The sequence below is a fragment of the Varroa jacobsoni genome, unplaced genomic scaffold (assembly GCF_002532875.2).
Source record: "Varroa jacobsoni isolate VJ856 unplaced genomic scaffold, vjacob_1.0 scaffold_284, whole genome shotgun sequence".
NCBI classification, from domain to species: Eukaryota; Metazoa; Arthropoda; class Arachnida; order Mesostigmata; family Varroidae; genus Varroa; species Varroa jacobsoni.
The window spans coordinates 50,896-78,738 of record NW_019213186.1 but is presented as its reverse complement, the minus strand read 5'-3'; the positions used below and the strand labels follow the sequence as shown (position 1 = coordinate 78,738).

Here is a 27,843-nt window from a genome sequence, read left to right as displayed (position 1 = left end):
GCTATCTGCCGAATATGAACAGTGATTGGTAAAAGAAAAAACAGTAAAGACGCAAAGTTGTTTTTTGCCGTTCCTTCCATTAATAATAGGAAATTTTCCCTTAACTATGTAGAGAGCCTTTAGGGCTTAATAGGATCAAATAAACTGGCTATCCCGCACCATACCATAACTCTCGTACAGCTTCTGACTAACTACATCGAAGGCGTTTCTGTACTTCGCTTTTCAAGTTGTACGTGTTCGAAAAATGCTATCAACACAAACATACACATCGTAATAACACTGCCGTACAAATAGGACACATAATAGGTCATATTTCATTATCAGAAATTAAAGCCTAAACCCAAAAGTAAAGATAAAAAACTTAACAAATGAAAAATCAACGCCTACTTTAGACTTGAACGATCCAGATGACTTAATGAACTCTGGATAAACTGCTCAGTTGTTAGTGGTAGTTCGCGATCTCTCGTGTTTTCCATTGGGGCAGCGGGTCCAAGCAGACGGTTATGTCCTCTAGTATCCAGAAATTGGCAAGTGTTTCATGTTAAATCTAATTCACTCCTAAAGCGTTTCCTTGCTCTCTAACAACGACAGATTTTTGCTACTGGAGGTGATGTTAGGGTCGATTTACAACAGCCAATGGATATTGGCCGCAACTTTTCGTGGCTGTTCATAGAAAGAAGTAGCCAAAAAAGAGCATAACAAACAAAAAGCTCGCATATGTAATAGGTAACATGTCGAACTGTAACTTCTGAGGGATATGTCAATTAACAGTTTTGAATGTAACATTTCAGGAAAAAAGACCTTTTGTGGCATCAGATGCTCAGATCTCACAGCAACGAAATATTGAGCCATCCAACTTCTCGTATTTTCACATCCCATACTTAAGCCGTTGGGCATTACTTTCAACAGCTGGTTGTTATTGGCACGAAAAGAATTTCGACATTTACTATCGACTAATAGTGACTTTTAGAGCAAATTCTAGAAAAATCGAATAACCCTTGAACGCTAATGTCGAGATCGAAACTAATTAATCTAGGTGAATCTAGATGATTCTTGGTGGTGATAGTCGAGCTGATTGTTGCTATACTTTGTTGTAGGTAGGGTAATTTTGCTGAGAGGACGTTTAGCAGGAACAGAGCTTTACATTAAATGCAGGAATTAGCTAATGCGCGTAAGCCGTGTTGTTTAGTCAAAGAAAAAAAAAGAAGCTTATCTTATCTATAATAAAATTATTAGAAAGACGCGGACAGCAATCCCAGATTATATATGGAAGTCTTTTGTATACAATCTCGACATCCGGTTATGGCGTGATTACTATACAAGACCCTAAAGAATCATTATAATTATTCACGACAGGCTTATAAGTGTTAGTACTCGTATGCCGACGCTAAAAGGCCTCTGGGATTCCACAAATGCAACGATCGGTCGGATTGGCGTAAGTGTAAGTTAGAGGTTGGACGCACAACTTTCGTATGCCTTGATCAACTTGAAGATATTTAAATTCAACTTAATTCGAGCTAAGCACAACCATCATTAGTTCATTAGATGTATCGAGAAATGTGCCAAAAATTAGAATGGAATTTAGTAAAAGATATATCGTGTATATCCGCATGTCTCATGAAATCCGTACGTTTTACGTTGCTTTCTCACTGTCTGTCTGTCTGTCTGTCTGTCTATCTATCTGTCTGTCTGTCTTGCCGACAACATGCGGTACACTGGAAGACTCTTAATCACCACTGGGTTACTGAGGAAAAAATGTTGTAAATGGTTCCCACTTGTGCGAACCTTACCCCAGGTGAGACAAGGAACTCGTAGTGTACGACCTAGTTAAACATCTAAGCTAACCTAACGGTATTTTTCACATCAGTTTCTATCCCTGATCCAATTCGGCGCCAGTCGCCACAAAGCACCAGTCGCCTTAGCGTTCTCAAGGAGTCAATTCCCTATATCGTCATGGACGATCGTCATAGACGACACAATCTCGTCGTCGCGCTAGTGGATTTCTGCTGTAGATTTGGAGGTTGTGGCAGTAATACATAGTTAGAGTTTAGTTTCCCGCTAACCTACTCCCTTGTTGCGACCCCCCCCCCCCTCTCTCTCTCTCTCTCCTTGTCGATATATTTATTCCTCGCTCGTTTTATCCGATCTCGTCTGAGCATTCTTCGCTATCGATGAATGGTACAGTCGTCGTCGTCGGTGACTTCTCCAGATCGTCGTTGGTTAAGGATTTGGCCGAACTGCCGGCTATGCCGCATATTTCTCGTAGCGGCAACGGCGCTGCAGTCAGTAGCTGGTACTGGATTCCCATGATTCAGGCTCATGGAGAAAAGCCGATGCCGCACCTCGCCGTAGGACCCCCCAATCTGCGCATCCCTCTCACCAAAAGGTCGTCTTTGCTCGCAGAAGTTGTTGGCAAAAGCCATCAAGAGGTCATCGTCCTACCAGTGCCTTACTTCCTTATATAATGGTTCTAGCTGCGTATATCTGTGTGTGTCTATGTGTCGGCCTGGTCCTGGCGGGCAGTGGCAGAGCATTTATTCGAAATAGAGAAGAAGACGGCCCGCGCATTTCTTCCTACTTTAGACACGGGTATTATAGGTAGGTAAATGGAAGTAGCCGATCGACCTAACGATACATGAGTAGACCACTGCAGTCTTCGTCGGCATCGATGATCAGACGAATGTTTCCGAGAGGCCGCTCCTCCCATGAATATCTCCAACCACAAATTTACTAAATACTCATATATAAAAATCAAAACCTACTACTTCTGCAGTCGTCACTGCCGGAACAGGTCAAGGAGAACCTATCAAAGAAGCAACTAATTCTCCTTGTAGTGTTTCTTGCATTCATTTACATAGCTGGATGCATAAAGGCATGTCCTTCTACCTAAATTACAAACTATCAGTAACTAAGCAATCGGTCCATATTTATGACGACATGTTCCTGATTAGCCTTCATTTTCTGCTATTGTCGCTGCTACGGTCGCAACGTCCGCACTGACCACAGCATTCAATAGCCTGCCTTACTCTAATCGTCCAAAGCGTTCAAACCAGCCAACCCTATCTTTGGATTTGCTCCGTCGTCAGCCTTTCTACCTAGTAACAGGCTAGCACTATTTCAAGCAACTCCCCGTCCGCAAGACAGCCTTCTTTTAACTGACGGCCACTGCCTGCAAATTTCTGATTCTGGTTGGTGCTGCCAGTCGGGCGGGACTGAACCGACTGGCGCGCTGCGAACCGGCGCCTCAACCCCCACGAACAGTACGAGCGCCGTCTGGCGGCAGTTCCGTCATTCGGCTAGCGGATTGCCGTCGAGCCAACATCGCGAATGGGAGCCGGCGCGAATTGTGTGCACCGATCCTATCGGAGCTGAACCGACAAGGTCTGATCAGTTGCTTCGGCGCTTCGGACGAAGCGCGTTGCGTGACTTCGACTCCGGGCTGTCGTATGGACGATATAACTAGCTCAACAAGCTTTCTTGTTGTTAGCCTGCGTTTGCGCCTGCCTGCCTGCCTGCCTGCCTGCCTGTCTGTCTGTCTGTCTGACTGACTGACTGACTGACTGACTAATACTGGAACCGCTGCTGGTGTCATTAGCTCTGCTGCGCGATTACTTTTTTGTGCTCCGGGCCATCATCGCACAGCACACGACCCGATGCGGCGCAGAGCGTAGCGTTTCAGAGAACGAGAAGAAGTCTACGGACAAACCGCGGGGAAGAAGACTGTATCCGCAGTGATATAGAGAATGGTTGAGTTGTGGCAGAGCAACGGACACTAATACGGCAATGGTACTACACGCTACAAAATACGTCTGTTACACTCTTCTTCCACCTGATGACTAACTATCGCCAATGGAAACAGCAATTGATCTATGGCTGCTTGGTGTTCCGCGTTGAATTTACGCCCGCTCAATTTAAACTGCGAGTATCGCTAATAACAAAACTATTACTGCTGCCAGTGGATACGATATCGAACGTCGAACAACAATAAGGATTACCGGACCATGAGTGCCTTTCCGTTTTTACGTCTACTTTTGCAAAATGAAAGCGGACAGTCTACGTATCAGATCAGAAGAGGTGTGAAGTGTCGAACTGAAGGAGTGAAACAGTGCTGAGATGTTTTTGTAGGTTACCTTCGAGTGATTCGACTGTCAATGAACAGCAGTGTCCCGCAGTGTTCGTTTATGGTGCTGAGTAGATGTGGACAAATGTGTCGCAGTATATACAATATGGCAATTTATTCATACCGGGTATTGTTGTAATTGATCCTTCTTGAACCCAACTGCAAGGATAGTAGTGTTACTAGCTACAGGTGTTCAATCTATTGGGATAGTCCCAACGTGGTGCCCTAAAGACCGGATAAAAAAAGCTGGGCGGCTTCAGATGATCTAGACAGGTGCCAATTGCTTCGCTCTCGCTGGTAAACAGATGGCGTGTGCTAGCAAATACGCGTAGCTTATTTTATATATTTTTAGTTACTTGATTAGAGTCGTTGCTCATCGAAGCCGGAGTCGACCGGAGTGCGCGAACTCATTCGCTCGCACGCGTTAACAAGCTTCTCTGTTGTCCGCCCCGCTCATATACAATGGAACTCGAGGCCCTAGTGAGCGGCGGCAGTGGAGTGTCCTCGACAAGCTCGCAATCGCCCGGCCATGCGGTGGGCCAAACCCAGCTGCTATTCACGGATGAAGACGCGTTCGGTTTTGCCTTCAGCGATATCAAGAAGGAAGGCTACGAAAAGCAGTTTTTTGATTTCGACAAAGACGACTCGTCCTACCATTCACTGTCATCTGTGCCTTCCGTTGTGTCGCCGTACACCGCTAGTGGCGGCGGGAGCCAGATTACCGCTGGTGGGAGTCTCCCAGGATCAACCGATCTCTTCGAGTATGATCAGCTGAAGGATGCTGCGGTCGATTCATCAACGAACTCGGATGGAATCGTTGTCAGTGGCACAGGTGTTATCACCAGTGACGCCACTGGCGGTCCGGGAGGTGGGGATGGTAATGGGGGTAATGGCAATTCTGTCGTCGGTGGACTCCCTACCGGGGGAGCCCATACCGGGCCTACCACAGCTACCGCTAGTTGTATAGGAGTTGTATCGCCTATAGTTAGCACTAACAACGGAGCTGTCCTCGCGCACCAAACCACTATTAACAGCAGCAGCGGCACCAGCAGCAGCAGCAGCAGCAACAACAACAACAACAACAACACCACCAGCAGCAGCAGCAGCAGCAGCAGCTCAGCCGTCACCAGTCCCTGTGGCAGCCCGGCGCTAGCGGCGACTGCGGGAGTTGTTGTCGCTGGCGTTGGCACAACAACAGCAACTGCTGTCGGAACCATCGTCAAAGGTGAGTGACCGAGCGGTCATCGACCCCACGGCAACGGCGACGATAAACTACGGACGGGCTACGGTGGCTCCGACAGTGACGACAAAGCTTCGTCCGTCGGTTGCCGTTCTTTCCATCTGTCCGTGTGTCCGGGTGTCTGCCTGTCAGCATGTCCGTCCGCACATCGTCGTTGGCATAGACATAGAAAACATAGACAAACAGACGTACGCACGCACGCACGCACACGCACACACGCACGCACGCACACGCACACACACACACACACACACGAACGCTCACTCGCTGCTGTTCGGCAGGAAGAGAAAACGCCGGAATGAAAAGCTGGCGATATAGAAGAGACGAAGACGAAACGAAGAGTGCGTGCCGCAGCGTAATATGACAGCAAAGTCGACTTCGCTGCCACTGCCGCCTGCCAAGTTGACTGTGATTACGACTGGAGCAGTAGCAGCATGGCAGGGCAACACCAGTCAACAACATGGGCCGTTTACTACAACTGCTAGCTCGTACAACATGTACATACAACGAAGGCGAACTGGCGCGCATCGAGCGGCAAGAGGCGTTCGATACTGCGGGCGGCCTGAAGAGACTGACTATTATTACACACGCGCTGCTATTGGTGCTACGCGGCTATGTTTTTCCCGTCTTTGCCCACGAAACGAAGACAACCGATCGCCCTCTACAGTAGTTATTTTTCCTCTCTTACTGCTACTATTGCGTTTATATACCTATATGGATGAATAGATAGATGGATGGATGGATGGATGGCGAAGCAGTGGTTAGGGTTTCTGTTGAATTCGCTCATGTCGCTGTTGCAACTTGAGCAGCTGGCGACCGCAGCCGGTATCACTGAAGCTGAAGTCGCTGAGTGTTCTGCGACGCTGCCGTTGCTCGGGCTGAACTGTGTAGGTGTCTGTTTCTACAAGCTTCGCTGCCATGACGATCCTGTAGAGTATATGTTATGGGCTCGGGTATCTGTAGAGATCGTTGCAGTAACGGTAGTAGCAATAGCTCGAGGAGCCAATGTGGTATGCTACAGCTTCATGGAGCTTGAAGTTTGGAAACTGACGTAAGCGCAGGTGCGACACGAAACATTCGAAGGGCGCATGCATAGATGAGCAAACAAAAAAAAAAAAAAACTACTCTTCCAGCAAGACGGAATGTTTGTTGCACTAATCGCTGTCTCTTACTCCAGAATATGAAAAGATGCTTGGTCTAACACTAGCTTACCCATACGCTCACTAATAAGCGCCCTGTTATCGTTGATGCTCGCATGCAGCAGGCCCAGTAAGGTAACGGGATAGTTTGAAAATCTTATCTACAACCGTATCAATATTTTGTTAATGTTAACTTTTTGACCTTTATACAAAACATGTAACGAAGATCGGTGGTCGGCTCCATAACTATCTCTCCCCACATTCGAATGTTCCTAAAACAAATCTAAACGAATAATAGGAAAAATGCATAATATCTTCACCATTAGGTTATATGAGTGTTTTCACGTTGGCGACTATATAAACGTGTATCACAAGTCGTCGCCGTTCATCGTTAGAGCCATCGCGACCGCAAAGCTCCAATGGTCATTCGTTACCTAATTAGTGGGAATGCTCCGTTTACCGATAAAGTACGTCTACATGTGATCGTTATAAAAAAAAAATTATTCCAAACATAAATTATGTACATAGCAGGTGTACATACATTTAAATATAATACTTTATTTGGCAGCCAAACATATAATTTGTTGTTAATTATTGGAGCCGATCACCGCCCGCGGCATTCTGCAGCCATTGAGTAACTCTAAGGCCAGCTTGACGCAGTAAACCCACCCTATTTATCGATTATTCTATCAATAAAATAAAATCTCTCTACTCAGTGTCGATTTTGCTATGTAAAAAAAATAATAACAAGGGGAAGGACGAGCGACACATTGTCGGCTCGCTGCAGGTCCTGCCAAAACGTGACTGGCGATCGCGCGAGAGAAGTTTTTTATTCAATATTGACATGGACAACCTGACTAGCTCAATCGTTTCTAAATTACTTGGTTGAATTTAGGATTTGGTTGAATCGGTGACGCATATATTGGCCTATTTTTGAGTATAATTATAGCTTTCTCATCTGTTTCATGTTACATGAAGCGACAGCTCTTTCCTAATCATTGAGCACTGTTAAAATTATTTTCTGATAGATGTCTATGAATGTAAAGTGCCGCAAGTAGATGTAATCTAAAAAAAAAATGCCTTTTTTACATGAACCTGCCTAAGAGAATCATTTAGTTCAATGATTTCATGGTGCTTTGTGTTGACAAAATAAGATGACCAGCTGATGCCGCCTCAATGGCGACCAACAACTCTAGGAAGTCGAATAAGACCGGCCTTTGAATATGTAGCGCCGTCAGGACATCCGTGCGTTTTTATGCGTGTCCATCTATATGTTTCAAACAAAGACAATACAACCCACATGCTAGTAATCAAACGAGCGTGGAAATACTGATTGCAAAATAAGCGAATAAAGAGCTACTGGTTAAAGCAACTCAGCTGACATGGACTTGGTTTCTTTAAATACAAAATTATTTTTCAACTATAGTTTCCCTGGTGTATACGTATATATACTGATCAGCTCAGATACGAATAGCGTGTACAGAACTCAGTGTACGTCCTTTACTCCCACAGAGAGCTAGCTTTCGGCAGGCTTTTCAGCGCGCTGTGAAAAAATCAATCGAATCTTGAGACTTCGCGTGTTGTTACGTAAGACGTTTGCTGTCTAAGTCGACCTGGTAGGCTGTTACTCCGAGCCGGTCTGCTGAACTCGGACGATACGTGCTGACGGGCGTATTTAACCCCTGAGCTCAGTCAATCTCATCAAAATCACGACCGCTCTGCGCCGCATGACACCTCATTCTCCGCCTTCGTTCCCCTTTTTGTCTAGGATTCGCAGCAACTGCGCAAAGATTTTACAAAGAAAGAAAGCGGTCACCAGGAGTTGTTGCTCGCTTTACTTCCTTGTTGTATTCAGCGTATAACCACAGCTAATTATTAATGTCGAAAGGTATTATAAAGAAAGACGATCGAATTCGCCTTCCTCCCTGCCTTTTTCGAAGCTCTTCCTCGTGGTCGTCGTCGTCGTCGTCGCCGCCGCCATTTTCTATTTTATGCTCCAGATCGATAGATCAAGCTACACAACGTTGCGGTAGCTACTGGCGTTGGCCGATTAGTCCGAAGGAGCACCAAATGATATACTATATACAATCAACACACGCGACACACTCGGCTGCTTGAAAAGATTGTCCAGACTTCTGGCGCTGGTGTTTTCGGTTTTGAGTCCTTCTGCCTACTAAGTCAACGACTGCTACTTGAACTGCTCGTGTTACTGCCGTTATTACTGATCGCTGAAGGCCGGGATCTATTGTGCTTCCACAAATCTCCGTTTCTGGGTCCTATAAGCCAAGTAAACCACTGCTGTGTTTTCAACCCGAATGCTATGAGTTTGTTTGGCTGTCGATACCAAAATAATAGGCATAATTTTACTCTGATTGCCAATTCATTGATGTTGACCAGGAAAGCGGGTCACTGATGCCTGGGCAAAGCATCCTATCCAAACCGAGCGTAGTTGTTCACGGCTCGCGATTAGCTACTTTATTTATTGATGAAATGTATAATATGCAAGTTTGCATGTGTTCGCTAGCAACTGCTAGTCGAAAGCTAAGTAAGAACGAAAGATTAAGTAAAATGCGCTAGAGGGTATCTATTTGTACAGCGTAACTGCGATTGCGATGATTTTACTGCTGACCGACTTGAGGAAGATCTCCGACTTAGCAGACACTACTACGAGATAGTTCGGGAACATCGTCGGTGCGAAGGCGGTTTTTAGATGGGAAGCATTCCACGAATAAGCTCATGTAGAAAAGCTTTCCGACAGTTACGCGGCAGGTCAGCGATATCTACCTGACTTGATTCTGCCAGCGGGGTTCGGATTGACCTAGTGATGAGGCGAGAGCAGGCAGCGGCCGTCTGAACGAATCATTCCTTCCTTTGAAATTATATAACCACCGGGGAGCGCTCGCTACTAAAGGGGTTGCCGTATCCCCTACCCTACCCCACCCCACCCCACTTTTTGCGTGGTTGCGTCCCCTGTTTGCGTGATTTCTACCGACTGATTAACGGCATCGGGCCGTGATGATTCTGTCCGTAGCCCAAACTCAGTGTGGGAATAGTTAGTTTTGGTTACGGGTGCCACCTATCTTGAGACATATATATACTTGTACAGCAGTTTATTTATGGCAGTAGCGATTATAGCTGCCGTACAGATGACGATCTAAGGAGAGTCAGTATCGTCTCGAAGCCAACGCCCCGAACCACATGTAGTATTCAAGTCTGCCACACCTGTCATTGTCGGATCTAGTTCAGTACATATCTATCGGCCAGAAAGAGGGGTGCCCTATGCGCACAGCGTACTTAGCAAATGTGAAGCACAATACGAATTGTGATGAAAACAATGTAAAATAAAATGTAAATAACACGTCTTCATTCTTGGAGCTCTCTAAATGTCGTGTTTATTAGCCAAGGTCACATCACAGCTCTCAGTAACAATAGACCGAAGTCCTCATAATCGTCGTGGCACAGTTCGTGACAACATTCATTTAATGGTTTTCTATGAAGAGTCTATTTCCCCCAATTCGTGTTCTTTTTTTGTTCTCTTTTTTGTTCCTTGACTTTATTCAGGTGCAGTTCCTCTCGATCGAGACATAGCTGCAGTGACTAAGGTGAAACTCTGTTTTGGTTAACTTTTAAAGGAAAGGAGCGCCCGTCTGAAATTCAGTCTCGACCGTTTGTAGGCATCGAGCAGCGGCTGATCAAGGACTTAGTCATTCAGATTATCCTTCTTGACGGAAAGCGAACGATGCCTAATGATGATGTAATCGACGCCGCTGGACGCGGGGAGTTTTTGTTAAATGAGAGAGCAACGACACCGTTAGTATCGCACACACGTGTTCCATCCGGCTTTCCCTTCCACAGAAGTTCCCGTTGTCGGCAGATTTTTTTTTAGTCGTTGTCTCTGTTGCCGCTGCTATATACATACACACTTCGGCTTGCAGACTGGTAGTTCCAGTCGTTCCCTATTTTACATTTCCCTATTCCGTAGCCAATTGAATTAATGGACACAAATGTGATGTTACCTACGTTCGTTTGAGTTTTGTGTGAGAACTGTACTTGAGAATGGTTCCACACTCGCGCACGTATAATACTTAGCCTATTGTTTAGCCTTGAGACTCCGCAGGATAAGCCTACAGGATGGTCTGTATCGTTCTGCATTCAGCGTTGTGTACATCTCGTACAATGCTTGAGCCGTACCGATGATACTGCTTTAGCTTGATGTCCTGCTAAGCGTTACTCTTTCGATTTTTTTTATGGTGGGATTCAGCTTAGAACAGAAAAGGTTAACGCACATAAACGTCCAGAGCAATGGAACTAGATTTGGCTGAAGGTTGATGTAATACGGATTCTCTAGTTGGCAAAGTGCTGGCCAGGAAATGTTAACCCACCGAATTACCTTGAATTCAAATTTTTTTAATGGAGAATAGAGAAGGTTTGTTATTTCTTTATACTTGGACCATTTCCTCTGCATCTACTCCATAGTCTATAGACCAAAAGAAAACGAAGCCAATTACAATATTTGATAACATTACTATGGACACAGGTGCGATGGTATTGGGGGTTGGATAGACTTACCCCCCCCCCCCCCCCCCCCAAACATAAAATGGGCTTATATGTCGGAAAAAGCATGAAGGTTAGTTGCCACAGAGATATATCAAAAGGGTGAATTTCCTGCCGGCAGCTCGGAAGCAGGTTATTCGGTCCTTTGCTACCGACATTACCACATGTATCTCTGTAATTATCATTGAAGTTGTATCGTAAGCGCTGCGCAGCCGCTATGAAGATAAAACATGACCGTAAGCTAAACGAGCAGAAAGAACAATTCGTTATATGTCTTCTATTTTGTTGTTGTTGGTACCGTCAAAAGCTTCAGCTACCAAAGATTTGAACAGTTCTAAACAAAGCACCATTATTTAAGCTGCCTTCGTTGATTTTCTCCACAAGTGACATAATAGACGATGTCATCTTTTTTGCGTACAATATTGTTCCGAGGTAGGAGGAGACGCTGGAAACATTTGATTAAGAACTAGTAATAATTGAATACGTAAAGCAAGCGAAAAAAAACTATTAGGCTGTCTCTAGCTATAAGCATACAGGGAATATTTTCTGCACGAACATACTAATAGGAAACGATCTAGTACCGTAACGTTCCTGCGCTTAAGTGGAAGACTCAGCTTAAACCAAGCACCATCGCGAGTTGATGTTCCTCCAAAATGTAGAAGGTAGAAGCAATCAACGAAAAATCGTTTCCATTAGCGAAATGTACATAACAATGAATCCCGATCCAGAATGTTCATCTATCGATGATCACTCTTGTGTTCTACATGTGATCGGTCATTAGAAGATCTGACCTGATACCCCAGCATCGTGCCCGTTTCGAGCTGGAAACAGCGAATATCCTTATTGCATCTGTTTGATACACACGTACTGCATATGGATGTGATAACTTGTATCGAGCTGGTCGGTTTCTGCCTCAAGTTGGTTTACTATAGATAAGTTCGTGAGTAGTGTGAGAATTTAGCCAATACTGATGGCAGCAATAACAACAATAATTATAATATTATAGTCCAATGCAACCGTACTGCGCATCCCGTTGTCTGTTCCCTATAAGACTAGACGTCGCTCTATTTGTCCGTCAGGCCATCTGTTTGACTGGCGCTCCCAGCTGTGTGCAACTGTAATATCTGCGGCAATGTTTTTTTATCGGAATATCAGTGGGACAGGGCGCGCGCTACTCCCGATGCGCTGACGATTCCTGTGGGCCACAAAGCTACGACGGCAGCTGCGGACATTGACCCCGGCAATGGCCACCGTGCCTTCTGTGTTAACCGTACCGGTTAAGTTGTGCCGATACAGCCGCATGTCAGCCGGTGCGGACCCGCCGGAAGAAACTTGCCTGCTCACTTTGTCCGTTACCTGGCGTTTGACGTAGCAAGGTGCTGCTATTTCTGCCGTGGCACGCCGAAACAGCAGCGGCCATTGTAATCGAGATACAAACAAACGCATTACAAATAACATAAACAATCATATAAAATCACACACACGGATCGCTCATGAGCAATAGACAAAGGTGAGGTGGACAGACGAAGGCACTCGGGTCCGGTTGATGCCTGCGGTCAACAAGCACAACCTTACAGAGATCGAATGGCCAAAGGGATAAAGTTAGAATGGCGACTGATGTGACGAAGGACAACGAAACGGTTTTCATCAGAAGTAAATTATCCAGCGGTCCGTGAGGGTCCGTTTTAGGCGTGATCTCACTGGTAGATAGACCAACCTAGCAATTCGTATTGTTCTGCTCGAAGCATCTCGGAAGTAGAGTAATGAGCTTGAAAATGACGTGTGATGCGCAAATGAGCCGAGCAAAGCAGCAGCTTTAGTGTTGGCTTTGATTCCACTTGATGGCAGTGTACTAAAGTAGTTGATTTTGCGCAAGATGGTCGGGTGGGCCACTATAACACTGGAACATTCAAATCCCTCCTGCATATTTCTCATTGATCAGCTTATATAAACAATACAGCTGCCGGCAACGCTTGCTGAGATTCTGTCTGACTTATCGTTCAACGAGAACGTGAATATCGTGAAGCCCATGTTAGGCATGTACCTGCCAGGACAATTACTATATGTATAGGGAAACGAGAATAAGCCATCAATCTCTCACGACAAAGCTACTACCCGTTGGAGCTGTACCTAACAAGCAAAATCCTCTCACCGTACCTGGAATTAGGTTTTTGATATTTATATTGTCTCTCGTCTATACCGATATCGAATTTTTAGTGTCATGCCAGTGTGTGTCTGTGCCGCATATCCAGCCATCAAGGTTATATGTAGAAATCTAGTATATAAAATACGTTCACAATGATTAAAACGGCATTTTAATAATAATTTTTAATTTTCTCTGTATTTTATCCTTTTCAACGATTGCTACACGTTGTCGCGGTGGACAACGATAAGAAGTTTGTCGCAAAATCAAATTGCGGAGAAGCAATGAAAGGTCTGTTTGCATACGAAAGAGCTATTTATATGCGATACTATTATATCATTGTTGATTATCGACATAAACCGCGTAAGCTAACGCTTTGGCAAAGGAGTACCATATCGAACATAGACCCGAACTTCGAAGATCTGACTGAATGAAAGTGAATCAGCTGTGGCTGAACAATGTCGCAACTGGAAAACGAGGAACGGTAAAAAAAAGGGCATCGACAAAAAAGCGATCTGGTGCAAGATGCGTAGTTGACCATTTATGTGTCCACAGAGACTGAGATTATGTTGTTACTTATTAAACATGCAAGTCATAACGAACTTGTGATAAATTCGCTACGAATATCTCTTAAAATATATTAGATAGGTTTTTTTTTTAGCTTATTGGGTAATGAAGGTGCTCGAATATTGAAGTGAAGGGTGAATGCAGTCTTTTCTGCATTTATTTAACGGGAACACAGATAATCAAGCCCGCATTAGAAAGAACTCGTTCAGACGTGCCACTGTAGTGAACTAAATGTTTGCCAGGGATTTCCATAAATCACAGTCGAACGATACGACGTTAATGAAGCACGCCGGGCTATAAATTTTCTATCCAGCGACGGGCAGCACGCACATCTATTAATGAGTGAGCTGACAAAGGGATGGAATGGAATGAAGGTTTAGGCCGACTGCGTACAGGACCATGCAGATTTGTCTTTGTTAAGGTATAGCGAAGCTGTTTACACACAGTGGTCGATTCCAAGTTGGGTTACATACAACGAGGTCCGTTTTTCCAACACTGCCGTATCGATTTCAGAAGTAGAATAATAAAAATGGAGTTCTTTTTCTCCATCACTTTGAAATTCTCTCTGGGTCTCCAGCATAACGCATCAGTCCATCTAGGTCATTCAGTATTGTTGCAATATATATAAGACGATCGATACCGCGAACTCGTTTATGTTTATCATTCCCACTCTATAAAGGCTTCAAACGACGACAGCGAATCACTCGGAGTATCTCTGGCAGGTTGATAAAAAAAACGACATTTCTTTCTTCTCTACTTAAAAGTCGTAAATCGAATTTAAATTTGCCAGCACGCCGCATGAAGCTGGCAAAAAAAGATCGACGAATTCAGTGGTCGGCTTCAGCTCCTCAAGTGAACAATGAAGATCTCTGCTAATTTAGGTTTGCCACCGTGAAAAACGTACGTTATGCTGCTTATTAATGTGGTCCCAGAGAAAATTTCCAGCAACTAGGGGAACTCGATAGCTGGATTGGTTATGGCTTGGTCGCCTCGCGGACGTAATACGGATCTGTGCTTACAGCATTGAATCGTTCCAATTGGACAACGATCGGCCCTGTCGCTCTGCTGCTTCCGTTGACCATACTGTACCATGTCTGCAACCGAATGTAACCTGGCCTTAACGCTCCGGGCACGATAATTAACTATGCCGTGCATGACGTGTCTGTGCTTAAGGAAACAGGACAAGGTTTGTCAACCATCAAATGATATGCAAGTTGTAAAAGCGGTGGAAACAAGCCGACCCGCCGATTTATACGGACATATACACGTACTGGTCAGTATGGGATTTTGTTGCAACGAAAAGATCTATACAACGTCCTGTGACATGGAACCCATGATAAAAACAAAACAAAAAAAAAAAAAAAACATGAAAAAAGCACATTCTATCAATTCGCGCATTGTTATTAGGTGCGTGAAAAAAAAATTGATCACACGATGCACTTAGCCAGCTGCAGTCGAAATTATAAATCCTATTATATTTCATATTTTCTTGTTAAAAGGGTGATATGATTAAAGGCACTTTCTATCTATTTCGCCAATGCCATGTTCGACTAATTGTTTATGCAGCCGCCGTCGCCATGGCTATAATTAGAACACCACCTGTGATATGATTTTAACTATTAGCCAGATTAGACTTACAAGTTGTCCCTAGCCAGTTTATCTATACAACAAGGTATTGCCATTTTAACTAACAGCTGGAACAAACATCTAGTCACAATACAAAATTTAACTACATGTTATCCGCATCGTCTGCAAATACTTTATCAGCGTCATAACGAATTCGTAGCGTTATTCTAGCACAGATCAGCAGAGGCTTCATAAAAACGATCTAGTACTTTTCGTCGTCACCACTGTCGCCACCGTCGGTCATGAACCTTCGTCGTTTCGCATCCGCTTTCCGCCGTGTCCATCTAATACAATTGTATTTCTGCAGTAGATGGGAGCTATTGCCAACACTATCTCTCAATAGGAACTTGCCGCCGGTGAGCGAGCTATATTTATGATCATTTTCTCATTACCAGCTACTAGTTTCGGCCAGCAGCCATTAGCTAAGACGTGTGCATACGATCGATGCCGCCTGCCCGATACAGACGTGCGTCATTTTTGTTTGTCGTTATAGCTTTTCACAGTTGACCTCCAAACATGACTGCATAGTGTGCGTATACCTAACACTGTAGCTATTTGTTGTTATCGTTTTTGTAGGGGAATGCCCATATTCAAGTGGGCGGAAAATCGTTTTTCCATCGCCATTGCTATCTAATATTGCCGAAGCTGCTGCTGCTGCTGCTGCTGTTCGCTAACAAAGTAACGATAGGATCTAAAAGGGGGCAACAACAACTCTGGCTGCACTGGTCTTCACATCTGTCTCTGTGTGAATTTACCGCATAGTTCGATATTTTTAGAAGATTAACCTTTATTGTCATAATTTTTATTTAGTTCGAACTGGAATTCAATCATCACTGCTGGTTCCCTTTAGCTCGCACTGTGGAAGGAAGTGGACAACATACAGAATACGGAACCTCTGTGTTCGCTGTTAACGTAGCTTTGTCTAGCTTTACATCTCTTCTGATATGGATCTAAATGAATTTTCGTCCTGTTTGACTTATTTCGTTCCTGCCACGTGCTGCTCCCTCACTAGAGCATGAATGGAAACACTGTTTCAAAGTAACCGAAACAACTTCCTCCCGAGGAAATTGGGCGGATCGACTATAGGCGTTATGTATGTGCGACGGTTAGATTGTATATGTACGAGTAGAAACGAATGTAGCTCGTGCGCGTCTCGTAGCTTCATCAATATTTTTGCGATAGACGATTGATTTTGTTTGAGCTGCTTTTGCTGCAGACAACAGGGATGAGCGGTGCTCCATAATTTTCTGTTATTGATACACACAACAACTGTGACGTCAACGACAACACGTTACTGCGTATATGTCATGCTAATCGAAGTAGTACTGTGCTATATTATAGTACGCATTACCGTAGTCTGGTATATGTATACGCATACTTCTCTCAGCTGGTGCAAGACCATACACTGTTTCCGCTCCCGCAAGCGATTTATCGAAAATTGCGCCAGCCATCTCGACACCCGATGTAGCGAGTCTTCGGTCATTGTAAGTACGTAATCCTAATACATCGACAATACGCTTAACAAATATTCTGTCTGGCCGAATTACAGATCGAATCATATGCAAGTAGTTTAGAAACGTTTTGCCGAATCTTCACTCTTCGTATAATAGTGCTTTTTTGCATGATCTTCCGCGTAGCGGATTGATTTGTAAGGCAGCTCTGAGCTCTATACGCATTGATAGAGCAGTTGCTACAACGAAGGACCTATTATAGTTGGTATAGCATCCTGTACCGGTTCAAAATCTGTTCAGGTTTAGGCTATAAAGTTCCTTTTAGCGGGCTATACGTATGCACAGTGTGTGTTTTTGCTTGATTGCGGTACCATTATGTGTTTGGTCACTTGGTCAAGAATCATCTCTTCCGGCTTACGAGAGCCGGGACAATGAGCTTGAATCGTACTAGAATAGGACGACTGTTGTCGTCATTGCTGCTGCTGTTGTTATTGAAAATAAAAGAGAAAGACCTTGAACAGACTACTATAGCTATTTATTTAATTTGCCTACAGTAGCCGGTTAAATCAGTATGGCTAACAAAGGTAAAACGGAATTTTCACAAAAAAAAAACATTGCCTGTACGCCAGTCGGCGAGACGATAAAAGCTTTGCCATTGAAACGTGATAGTTTTCCCTGATTTTTATTGCTTATAGCTCTACCTGTTAGCAACCTAACGCGTCCAATACTATGAAACAATATAGTATCTGAGATAACAGCAAAGCTTACTATCTACTAATCAATCGTGACACGAACGCTGTACAAATTGCATAAATACTATGCAACATCAAATTAAATTAAACAGGGACTTTAATCGCATCTCCATCTGTTTTTCCTCCATCTCTACTGACTGTCGGGGACATCCCAACACGTTCCGGTTGTTGCTCGTTCGCCGCCGCCGCCGCCGCCGCCGCCGCCGCTCGCAGCGTAAACGTCCACCGTTATTATTTCAGCTGTTGTTGCTGCCGCTGTCTTTGTTTCGCGCTGGCGCTCTGCAGCGCCAGTGACGGCGAAAATAACACGGACAAGAAGAAGCCGGAGGACCGAAAGGCAGCAGCGACGACGACCGCAAACGCTTCTTCGTTTTCTACTTGTGCTGCTGTTACTTCGTCATAGAGGCGTTGAAGCAGTGTCGAGTGAGGTCATTGACCTGGGCTTCAGCTTCGGCATGTTGTCGTTGATGTTGACGATCGCCAACGGTGAGCGATGCTGCTGCTGCTGGTGGTGATGATGATGATGGCGACGGTAGCAGCCGACCAAAGCGGCAGTTCTGTGGCGGCTGACTCTGGACTTGTCGAATTTCGAAACGCGGAGAGGACAACTCCCATAGCATCGCATACATTCACACTAGAATTGTGTCGTGTTCTGACAGAGACTACTACAATTATGACAGTTCCCTTCGTAGTACTATGATTGTTATCAGTTGCTTTCCCAGCTTTAGATGACAATCTGACGCTGCCGGTGACGGCTACGTTAGCAATGATTTTTTTTCTTCAACGTCGTCCGTTAGTTGTTATTGACGGTGCCGCTGGTACCGTTTGCTTGAATTGTAGCTACTCAATCCAGCAATTGCGATAACAGCGAAGAGAATAGTAATAAAGACTGAAAAAAGTGCAAGCTTTCAGCAGCAGACTAGATCGCTATGTTACGAAAACGGCTCGACTCTCAAAGTGGAAGTCTACTAATGTTCAAAACTTCAATTCGGCGACCGATTCACGCCAAGCAGCTGTTTCAATGACTACGTTTTTCGATTTATAGGCTTTTTCTTTTCTAACTTTTTGTTTGCTTTGCTAACTAACGTGTACCGCTATAAGCCTCCATTCTGCTTAATTGACGACCTATTGAGGTAGGCAATCTAGCTAGCAAATGATGCTATCCTAATGTTTGAATGTCTTTCGCTACAAGCGCTAGTTAATTTGTACTACAACGTCGTGGCGTTGCGCAAAATTGCGTCGAGTCTCTCCGACACGAGTCGCACGCAATACCCTCCTACGAGCAGAGAACGCAGCGTTTCCTTGCTCCCCTTAACCTAATGTACGCATGTCATACACTTATGTTGATAACCCCAGTATTTTCGATTTGATAATGTCATCCGTTCCCCTGTCATCCATTCCCCGGGGCCCTGCCGGTCGATGCTGCTATCTGCCGCGATGTCACTGGGCGAGTACACGAATGAGTGATTGAGCCGACCGTTGACTAGACCGCTAGCTATGTAATGCAGTCAGAATGAGAGAACATTCGCGTGTCAGAGCCTCTCAAGAAAATGGCTGGACGTGAGCGCTGGATGGACGCCTTTAAAACTGTGACAGTTCCGTCAATGATGGCTAGGTTGATAACGGCAGGTGTCGAATAGTAGTACTAAAATGACGCCAGGTCGATTTGCGTACACTTCTGCGGTTGGCTTTAGCCCTTGTCTAACAACCGCTTATGCCGAGAAGTGGCCGATATTGCTGAACAAAGTACTATCCGCAGTACTTTTTTATGTGTCGTACGCGGTTGCTATTGTTGTTGTTATTGCCGTCGACGATCGCGCGCGTATACGTGCATTTCAGATCGACAACGTCCCACCATTTCCACTCAAGCACGTGATGGTGGCGTTATGTTTTCCGTTAATAATCTGTTTTTATAATTCTGCTGTTTTTTGACACCGGGTACGAGTGTCTATTCGGCACGACCAGGGAATTACTACTAGAGCGTAATCGCGATTACCATAATGCCGAAGGGACAAAGCTGACTAAATTTAAAAAAACAAGCTGATAGTACATAAAGTGATCAATCGTTTGGAATACAACGTAGCCACAAGGGGCACAAGCCCATTGTATCTTTTCACGACCCTATCACAGATTCGGTCCACCTGAAACCTCTCTGTTGATCCATAGTAGGCGAGTTGAACTGAAGTTGAACTGCCAAATCATGATAACGTTTCTGCTTGTTTCGTACACATGACCAGTGGCGCATACGCGTTCTAACTAGCGCTTTTAAGTTTCGTCTATTAAGGTAGCCGTCGCGTTCTGAAAGTTTTATAACAAGTCTATGCCGTTCGTGGCCGTGTCACCTTCTAGTAAAATTGTCACTGTTCGAAACTGGCGAGCAACATTTATTAGCTTTTCCATTATTGTTTATTGTGATTGTTATTGGCTGCAAACCAAACACTCTTCTATTGACTCTCACAAAAACCAACTAATGGAGGAGCTCTAACCTTTCCGGATTGGACGGATGGCCTACCGCAAAAGTGGCATCGTTGATGCTGGAAGGCCAATGTTCCAGTGCTATATTCTGTTACTCGGCAATGAGCTTGTGGTAGTTTTTTTTTTTGCCGTAAGCCGTAGTTTTTTAGCTTAGCTAAGAGGAGAGGTCAACTGCAATCCCTGAGTACTATCGCAGACATAAACAAACGTTAGTTTTTTAACAATAAAAAAGTTGTTTGCCGAAATAAAAACACCTGTTTGTATCGGTACAACTGCTCGGTCGGTGCTCCGTATTCGCCTTCCCTGTCCGTACCCATCGTGCTAATAGTGTCGTATTCTAAGGTAATAGATTCCTAATGAGCGAGCTGTTAGGGTGCAGAGTTTCGTCTTTGCTACCATTAGCTTGTAGTGCAGTCGTCGAAAAGTGGACTCCGATGGGCTTGATTTACTTTATTATCTTGCGTACGGTAGATGCAGGCTGGCGAATATTTGTCGCTGTCAGCTGTTTCCTAATTAAACTATATCGACAGTGGTTCGCTATTCCCTACGCTGAAAACCCATCGGTTATCAACGACGGTAAACATTGTATACTGAATATTCTGCCTACTGGCTGAGTCCCCAGGACGCAAGGCAGATGAAATAACACGCATATTCTAGCGTGTATGTAAAATATATCATGTTACTATGGTCTTCATTAGCGAGTCCTGTGTCCGTAGTTTTATGTACCGCCATTACCACTAGGAGGCAATGTAAAGGGGGGTAATCACTTGCACACATTTACACAAGCACACATACATACGCACACGGTCAGACACACATAGATGCACATCGCAGTTCAAAAAAGCAGCACGAACCTCAAGTCATTAACGCGTTCACGTACCATATGAATCGGCTCCGATCTTAGCGAGTGCTACGAACAGGTAGCAAGCAATGTTGACAACGAACATATTGCAAGAAAAGGCCCCGTGCAGCCGCGGGCGCCCAGCAGCGCTGTAACGCCATCAGCGCCGCTAAAAGCGCTCAACAAATTAACGGAAAATAAGCGAGAACCCGTATGTGCGTGTGTGGCTGTAGCTGCTCTTAAGCTCCTTACGTTTGCCTACCGTGACTGACTTCTTCCATGATCGCTGTTTCCCCACTCTTCTTTTAGCTTTTTTGTTTCATCGCGGCTGTGGAACACGTCATTACGTTTCCATGACGAACTCTGCAGAAAAACTGCACGTCGGCGAAGACACGTATGAGAGGTGAAGCGATCCGCCACAATATCCGGACAGAAAGGCGATCCTCTTCTACGCGCGTTACTGGTTCTGCCGGACAGCAGCATCATAGGCGGTGCCTTCGTCCATATGTATCCCTCTACGTCCGTCAGCAATTGTCGACAAGCCCTACCACTTTGATTATGTGAGATAATTACATAAATAGTAATGATGATAATAATAACTACGACGCTAAGAATAACGTTAGCGACATTAACAGAAGTAAAGCATGGAGCCGAGCAGTGGCGACAGCGAACATCCAAAGTAACCAAGACAGCTCCGACTATAACTGTACAGCTTGCCAGAAGAAGCATGCTAAGGGAACGAAATTAGGGGCTAGGGGCGTAGAGATAAGGGTTTTGAACAAACATCGGCCACTTTCTAGGGACAGAAAGAAGCTCTACGTGTCATAACACCTTCACTGGACACAAGAAGAACCCGTTTAACGGTAGCTAGCCTGGGATGAAAAATGGTTGAAAAGCCAATGGATGCATCTTTCTATTTATCGCGATATCAGATCGTGCTTCTTACGCGGGGGCTTATACGTGCCTTATGCTGCTTTTAGGCGGTTCGAGTGGATCGAACGGACATCGTAAATGGAGAAGAGCGTGTTACATCGAAACTGTTAAACTTGATGTAATCCAAAGGCAAAGAAACGATGAACACAAGCTGCAGATTGCAGAATTCAGTCCGCCTCGGTGCAAGAACGATATGGTAATTGATCGTTCAGTGTAATACATGTCCGAGTTAAACAGATAAGTGACAGTAATTCAGCTTCAGCGTGTTCCCCATTATGGAAACGGCTACGCGATCTAAAGTAGTTAGACTAAAGATTACGTAGCAACATTTTGTAGCTACTGCATGGCACGTAAGCCTAATTTACTGAAAAACAAACGTTCTTCATTACGAGATCGCTATTGAACGAATGTTAACTGCTAGCACGACTCTAGTCGCTATAAACGCAATGGGGAAACCCTAGTAAATCTAGTTTTTATCCAGTCGAATATAGGTGAGGCCGTCTTGAACAAGCGGAATCGTACTGCGACGCGGACTCTAGACAGCACTTATGTCCGAACAATCTTCATCTTTTATTAGTATGTTTACGACTATGTGACCATTGTGGTCAATATGATCAGTTGTCCGTTGTCAGTGTCTGTTTGTTGAAGTTTCGCTAAGACATGTGATAGGATATGACATAATCCGTAGAATGCTGGTTTTATGATGCTGCCATGATGAAGTCGATGAGGACGGTGCGGTTTACGAACGAGGCCCTCCTTTATTTCGAATGTTATATCTGTATATGAAATAATTTAGTCATTGTTATCAGTCGCAGGCATGGGCGTTAGCCAACGATCCCATAATCTGCGGCCGTGTCGGAATGTAGGTCAAATCCTGTTGCCTTACCAATTTTTAGTTAATACGAAATACCAATGATAGGATGGAAATGTTCCGCAGCGGTCCCGTAACAGTTCTAATTAATTGATTGCCTACTTCTGTGTTCAGTGGGCAAGTGATACGCAATTGTGCCATCTGCCTTTCGAAGTGCCTAAGTATGTCCGTACCGGTCGATGGAAACCACTGCACGATAGTCTATATCGCCCATAAGCTGTGTCTGTCTATGAAACAAACAGTCGATAGTTTCGTGCGCAGAAAAATAATATAGCAGCAGTGTTGGATAATAATTATTATACGTACCCTGCAGCGACTGTTAACACTGCAGTAATTGTTCAATAATGTGAATGAGGTGTGATGGCCATTTATTCTCGGAAATCTCCCCTGTCAGGAATGCTCTATGGTGTTTCCGTTAAATTTTCTGTCTGTATTGAATGATAAGTGTTTGTGCTGCTCGTGCTCGAACGAGTCGATGGTGTTGTTTGCCTTCTATCTCTATTTCAGTTCTGCTGGAACGTGAAAAACGCCAGCTTCTGTTCTGTGCCTCAGTTCAAAGCGACGCCAGCGTAAATATAGCTTCGACGACCGGCTCTGTCGTTCGGCGTGCGTGCCACTCTATCTCAATATTCTGTTAATATTGAAGTCGATATCGGTCGCTTGTTCTCAGAATGACACGCAGCGGTCCTGATGTCGATGACACAATCGGCCATCTCATCGCGCACACTTTTTATAATATTTAGTTTATTCCCCGCCACGAATGAACCGCAATGAAGGCAATGTGATTCGGCATACTTGAAAAATAACATAAGAAAACTGATCGAATCACTGGGAACGTTCTGTGCCAGCTATACCAGTATAGTGATTATCACTAGACACTATAACTAGTATTTTTTTTTATGACAATAGCAATTAATATTGTAGAAGATGTAGTTGGGCTCAGTAACTGGCTGGCGGCCCTAGAGCTGTCCTTCTTTCAGTGCAGTAATTGTGCCAATGGCATTAGTGACTTGCTGTCGCCGGCGCAGGCTCCGACCGAACAATAAACGATATTACAGCGGATGGTTGTCGTCGTTGCGCAGGTCGCTCACTTGCTCGGTCGGACGGAAAACGCTGACTGATTCGCTGACTTTCGAATGCTGTTTGATGGTACAGATGCTGCTAGTCGTAGCGACAGCGCTGGCGGCTGGTAGTGACGGTGACGGCGGACGCCGCTGCCGTTGCCGTTCTAGTGGCTGAAGGACGTTGCCGTCGTAGGGCGTTGACCCCGAAGGGAAGAGGGCATTCACCCCAACGATGTCGACAACGATGAATGTTAGACGATGGTGGCCGGTGGTTGTTGACTGCGTAGTCAACAACCAGCGGGCGGCTCCATTGCTGTTCTGTAGCGCCGTAATGTGTTCCGCTGAACGAACGGCGGCTGCTGTTACGGGAAGCCGATGCTGTTGCTGTTAACACTGTCACTCTGTAGCTATGTGTAGCGCTCGCTGCTGATGGCAGAATGACAATAGGAAACAATAGCAAAATTTACGGCAGGAAACAACGACGACGATGACATTGGCGTGTACTCGACGATACGATTTGCATTAGTATCCTGAATTGGGAGACGTACTGACGCAAAAGAAACACGAACAAAAGCCGCCGCCGCCGCCGCCATCCACGCCTGTGTCGTTGTACACAGCATCAGGAAGCCGCTAATGCAGATGGTCATACTAATGGCGATACAGCACGCCGTAGCGATAAAAACCGTAACAGGTCTGATACGCCCGGTGGCAGAGATAGAACGCCGAGCTCCAGAAATAGGAGCTAAGCAGTAAAAGAGATGCAGTGCGCGGTGAACACTGTGCTCTCTGCGTCTTATCTAATACTAACAACCAGAACTTCCCCGCTAAATAACGCACTAAAAGCAGACGAAAAGTCAAATAGAATCGAAAATGCTAACTCAACTAATCAAAACAGCAACAGAGTTCCCTAATAACTCAGTTGATCTTAGCAGTCTAAAGATTCATCGTTTACAACGACTTAGAACAATCTTTTTCCTTTTATAAAGCTGTTGATATGCGTTTCATTTTATGGGCATAGTCTCGTTTATTAAAAAAAAAAAAAAAAAAAAAAAAACTAAGCAAGTGCTAGGAATGTTGCCCACTGAATTACCGATAGGGAAACGGCGATCATTGTGCTTTTTCCATTGAAGCGAGCCCTAAATCGTAATACCGCGTACTCATACTCTTTAATCATGTCAACTCGTTTCAGAACCGGTGGTTGATATAATGCGTAATGCTTTATACTCGAAAGACTCAAGGCTTGAGGTCATCATTTTTCAATAGTCCTTTCCTTGAAACGTGTCCCTACTCTCCCTCGTCCTCCCTACGATTGTTTGTCTTCCTGATCTTCCACGTTGTCGTTTCCTCACAAGTGTATCCCTCGCCATCTTGTCTTTCTTTCCTAACGCACGTTTTGCTCTTGCATTGTTTCCTCTATTTTTTCGATTCACTTGCAAGTGCTCGTCGTCATCGTGTTTCATAGCGGAGCGTTCTCTTTTTTCCATGATTTTTTACCATTATTTCATTGAAAACTGTTGAAAACCGATGCATGAGTTTGTGAATTTATCTGCTAATTACCAAATATTCTGATAATGGTAAGGTCTACCCTTCTGTCTCGAAGTGACGCTTCGTAGTCGATCTGATATCACGTAGTTCGTCGACCGTTAAGCTAAGAGGATGTTTAAACTGTAGCCATTTATGCGGTATGGTCGCTGCTGGCCGTCTTTCCTGTCAGGATTAAGCGGGCGTCTGAGAGCTGAACTCCTGTGAGTATTCCGGATATCACCACCCATAAATTCAACAGAAGTAAATACTAGTTGAGAATTTTACAGCCGCAAAACAAGCTCTACAAACAAAATCGGAACCAATCTACCGCGCTACGGGAATCGTAGCTATGGGTGACAGGTAATTTGACTTATGTCTGTATTATTTCTGAATAGATTCCATTAGGCAGCTGTCAATCACAGCAGTGTAATAGGGCTAACTATGCGGAATATGAAAGATGGTCGCAGATTTTGCTTTTATCCGTTTACCATACGGCAATGAATATTCAGTTATAGAGAAAGCAGAGTGACACGCACCTAAAGTTCCCTCAGCTACTTGATTTGTTAATTACCGGCGATATTTCGTAAGAACGGATACTTAGTTTTCAGTGGCAGTCGAGTTTGCGGCGGCCGTTCCATAGCCCGCATCTCGCAGGTCTAAGACAAGCGCGACTTTGAAGTTCGAAGTTCAGCCCAGTCTCGTGGGTTGGTACCGTCAAAGGTAGCGACAGACTTTACTATAGGGGATAAAAGATGAGAAAGAGCTCATGGCGCGCGAACTGTTTAGTGGATGTATGTCTGTGTATTGGTGTATATGTTTGTATGACTTGATGTTGAGGTCTGTCCGATGGCCGGTTAGCAGCAGGCCGGTGACCCCAGCCAGCGGACAATAAGAAGGTGGCGAGCTCTATCGCTAGAGAGAAAGAGTGGGGTTCGCATTTTGCTAACTCTAGATTGCGTTCAAATAGTAGAGGAGAGAAATCGAGGCAATCTAGCGAAGTGCCGACCGTACCAATACGTTACAGATCTATGGCATCGGCTACTTTTGCTGTTATTCTGATCGAACCTAACAGACCAGGGCCTCCTTTGCCTGCGCGTCTTAAATTTGCTCTGGTCCTCTACGGCACGGGTACACTCTGTTTTAGGGCGGCAGATGCCTTTTCTCAGGACTTTTCGTTAGCCGCTAGGTGCAGTTTAATCGCTACGTACGCATGGTGTGTATAAACCAACCCAAAAACATGTTCAAGAAAAGGACTGCGCCGAGCAATAGATGATTCGTCCATTTACCGGGTACTACATAGCTTCACCCAATTGGCTTTGATTTAAAGTCGTCTTCGAAAATAACTAGAAAAATGCTACATAGATAAACAGGTTGTGTAGTAGGCCAAAGGTCACATTATGTTCGACCACATTAATGAGATTTTGACTTAACTCTATTAAAACGCTAAACGTTTTCGATTCACTTATCATTTACTTGATCGTGATGAGATGTTTTTTTTTTCATAAGTTGAGCAATTGTCCTTTTGATTGCAAATTTTGTCTTTAACGTAATAGTTTAAGACTTTTTAAGGTGCGTGAACAGCTTGGTGCGGTCTTGCCCTCGGACGGCTGAACCTTCGCTTAACAGAACACTACGAACAGAGTAGGGCAATGCTTGCGATAGTGGACACATGTACGCCCCTGAAAACTTTCTTTACAAACGGCACCGACCCTGCTCGAAACGAAAGTGGCCTAAGTTGCTTCCTGTGAAATTCAACGATTTATTCCGAGCACTTCTCGTCGTACACCGTGTATCTTCTAAGCGCCACACCGCTATTTGTAGAAAATTCGAGAACACGCAAATTTACACTTTAAGCCACCCCTGCCTATTCAGAATTTACTACACATAGAAAAGAAAGATCGATCCCGAATTTTATAACACGGAGACAATGAGTAACGAAGGTTAAAAACGGGCAGACAAAACGAATTAGCGCGCAATTACGCACATAAATTTCATTACATGCTTTGCACGACGGTGCCTTTTCATTTGTTCGGTGCCATGTGCGTCTGTAACAAAATGTGGTGCAATATGCCCAAGTATAAAACAGCCTCATGTGCATCAATATCCTTGCTGGGGACACGTTGATCTCGAAGTTTAAAATTTTTTAAATTTCTGGTTCTTAGAACTTTGCAAGGTATTTCTTTTTTCAATTAATACATTCACAAAATACAATTTTACTTTTTCAAATATACTAGATAATTGTACTGTTATGAACACAAATAAGCAGTATGTCTGACAGAATATACCGTACAAGGCGAGCTTTTTGAACGGCATGTTAAGCATGTAAAGGTTACACATGCTGAAAAAGCACTAGGGCTCATTAGAGAGAAACGTACGTTACCACTGTTATATACATAAGTCAATATCAAAAGGAACGGGAGTTATCAATGACTGGTTTACGATGGCTCATTTTCTTTTGGCCAAACCTGTCGTTGTAAGGTACGACTTGTTTCTCGATCCCACACTGCGTGATATGTGCTTCCCGACCTCGTTGCGGAACTACG

At 44.5% G+C, this 27,843-nt stretch overlaps 1 protein-coding gene and 1 long non-coding RNA gene across 4 annotated transcripts in view; one reads left to right on the top strand and one right to left on the bottom strand.

Annotated features, from left to right (window-relative positions):
- The window catches only part of LOC111258990 (uncharacterized), a 61,380-nt gene that overhangs the window by 5,313 nt on the left and 28,224 nt on the right, over nt 1-27,843 (bottom strand). The gene's annotated exons all lie outside the window — the stretch shown is intronic.
- Nucleotides 3,436-27,843, top strand: part of LOC111258988 (ecdysone-induced protein 78C) — a 75,279-nt gene continuing 50,871 nt past the window's right edge. For both annotated transcript variants that reach the window (XM_022830632.2, XM_022830631.2), the window contains exon 1: nt 3,436-5,345. In XM_022830632.2, the coding sequence (XP_022686367.1) occupies nt 4,583-5,345 (763 nt within the window). In that variant the 5' untranslated portion in view covers nt 3,436-4,582. The remainder of the gene's footprint in view (nt 5,346-27,843) is intronic.